Below are 2,869 nucleotides of genomic sequence, written 5' to 3' on the forward strand. Positions count from 1 at the left end.
TTTATTTCCTTCCTTTCTTTACTGTGAGCTTTCTTCACTACTTCGATATCCGATCCTGAAAATACGGGTAAAATTTTATTACGCAGCACGAGATTTTTTGAAAAAAAAAAACGTTACTTCCTTTGCCAAGGTTACTGCGATGAATGTGTGTGTGTAATAACCATCCTAACTTCCACTGTCCGGCAGCGGTTTACAGAAAAAAGTTATTTCCATGTATATATACATACCTGTAACTAACTTGATTCCAGGATTTAGATAGGTGCTAGCTCAATTAATTTTCCGATTACCCATTTCGTATACAGGGCAAACCGTGTTCCGAGGTAATCTTTCCATTAACCAGCCCCGCCTTAATGTAATGTACAAAAGATAAAAACCACCTATCTTTAAACTGGTGTCCAACGACGAACCGATCCAACTTATACAGCTGGCTATTGTTTAATTTTCACACGCGAACAAAAGACAGTGGAATGTGACCTTCGGAAAAAGACACAAAGCAACACCGAGACAAGCGTCTAACCACACACCGCACAGAAACAGAAACACAACCGGACTTGCAAGATAACCTTGAACTTCGGATTAGCCCTATTCTTTGTCGCTATACACTGCACGGACTGGACACAAAGCATTTATGTCTCGACCAAGCGCTCGAAAACGAATCTTTTCTGAAAATTATTCACCACCATTATTCCGTCAGCAATTAATTTTCAATTGGATAAATACCAGACTATTTTCAATTGGAAACCTTTTCCTGACGGCACTCAGCCACCATCTTAATCCTTGACACACTGAAACAATATACGAAGACAAATATTCGACCGTAATGCTAGAATAACAAGTTAGAATTCATTCCGCATAAATTATGATAATTCATCAAATAAATATCAAATAAAAACAATCAGACGCCTCTAAAGATATATATGCAATAATATATTATAATATATTTTTATTTCAAACCCCGTCACCATAATGTTCAACCGATTCTTAAGTTTACAATGAACTCATTACAAGAGTTACAATTAGTACTGCAACAGAAACCACAGAGTGTTCGACAGCACCTGATTGTACTGGGTCAGAACTTGAACTGGTAGTTGCTTCAGAATTTCCACTATTTACTGCGCGACGAAATCTGAAAGCGGCTGGGACAGGTTCAGCATACTCTACATCCGATTGCGCTGGGTTTGATTCAGCTTCCACCTGATCCGACTGCTCTGGTGAGATTTCCACGTCACCTAATGACTCCTGATCTCCTCCACTTGGTTCTTCCCCCTCTTCCACATCTTCCTCACCATCATTTTCAGACTCCACCTGAGCATCTTCCTCAATCTCTCCGCCGGGGTTCCTCACGTAGAATTCATCGCACGTATCATCAATCTGATAATCGCAGGCGCAACTTTCCGCATTCCAATATAAATTCCTGGGGCAATTCAGTTCCACCGGTTGGGCAGAAACGCAAGCATAGAACTTTCGACAGTCGGGATGTTTCAAAAATACCACATCCTCCTGTTGGTCAGAGTTCTCCGAACACTGGTCGGTTGCCGGCAGACAGTGCCGGCTAACCGCAATGGTACTAAGATTGAATCTTGCTAACTGCGGGGCGGAGCCACGGGTGCAACGAGATGCACGAGGATAATCGCATAGGTTGAGATCTTGGTTCCAATGAAGCCCCGCCGGGCAGTACTGTTCGACCGGACTGGATCCGACGCAGGTTAGGTACTTGGCGCAATCGGTCGGATGTGGAAGGTGAACCGTAACGGATGGATCAAATTTGAACGGGCACAGTAGCGAGGATAAACCCCCGGTGACGAGACCGAACGTAACCAAAAGGGCTGGAATGATAAAAGAGGTAGTGCATAGCAATTTGTTTATGGGGAATTATTGAACTTACCAAGAACTTTCATGATTCTTGCGTGATTGTGGGTACGAAATGTACAGAACCACCGAAAACGACTGGCAATTTATACGGACTGCAAATTACCGACATATACATACTTTGTTTGTGATCAAATAAATCAGTGAAGTACTTGAGTGGTTTTTTCTGTCATGTACTTAAGAGATAAATTAGTACAAGCATTAGGCCCCAACAAGAATTTCATCAGGTCGCAACAAATTAAATATACAACTATGTTTGTAGAAATGTTTGTAAAGAAAATAATCTCCGTACGCAAAGCTGAACATAAAATATGAAGACTTTAAATTTAGTCGCTTGTACCCTAAAAAGGTGCATATCTAGGCCAAACAGTTTACCTTATAGTTATACCACATTATTTGATCAAGACATAAAAAGCATTGTAGTTGTGATTGTTCACGCTTCCTAGAAAAAACAACCAGCTCAAATTTCTCCGTAGAAAATTCGATACCCAGCTTAACAGCCCAAGTAGACAAATAGTCCAGTGTATTCTGTAATGGTCCTTGTAGGTCGATAGCTTTTGATCCGCTAACAGAAACAACACCATCGTCTGTAAGTCGCCTTTGTGTGCAGGAGTTGTCAAGACAATCATCCTTGTCATTGACATAATTTTTTTGGGAAGGTCCATGTAGCTAAATCTCAGAGTTGACGAGTCACCCTGCGAGAAGGATATGTGATTTTCAGACAACAAATTAAACAAAAACTTGTTTCAAAATGGTTGGTTAGCTTCTCAAAAAGGATGCTGATAGAAACTGAATCAAAAGCGTTCTTAACCCTTTCATGCCCAACCTTTTTCTAGTGCAAGTAGGGATTCAAAACTTTTTCCTTGAAAACGGTGGGATCAAAAAACACTAGAATCATTTTTTCATAAAGATAGGTGCTTCCCTCGCAGTGCTAGAAGCTGCTCAATTTTTACTTTCCAATGCTCAATACAATTCTCCTAGAATATTTATAACAGTCCAC

At 40.6% G+C, this 2,869-nt stretch overlaps 1 protein-coding gene across 1 annotated transcript; it reads right to left on the reverse strand.

The window, feature by feature from the left end:
* Nucleotides 1–906: 906 nt before the first annotated feature.
* Nucleotides 907–1,984, reverse strand: LOC131692375 (peritrophin-1-like). The gene is made up of 2 exons (XM_058979383.1): nt 1,886–1,984; nt 907–1,826 (listed from the first exon to the last, which is right to left on the reverse strand). The coding sequence occupies exons 1-2, from the start codon at nt 1,896–1,898 to the stop codon at nt 988–990; spliced, it is 852 nt and encodes a 283-aa protein (XP_058835366.1). The 5' UTR covers nt 1,899–1,984; the 3' UTR covers nt 907–987.
* Between the last annotated feature and the right edge of the window lie 885 nt (nt 1,985–2,869).

This window comes from Topomyia yanbarensis, chromosome 3 (genome assembly GCF_030247195.1).
Source record: "Topomyia yanbarensis strain Yona2022 chromosome 3, ASM3024719v1, whole genome shotgun sequence".
NCBI lineage: Eukaryota > Metazoa > Arthropoda > Insecta > Diptera > Culicidae > Topomyia > Topomyia yanbarensis.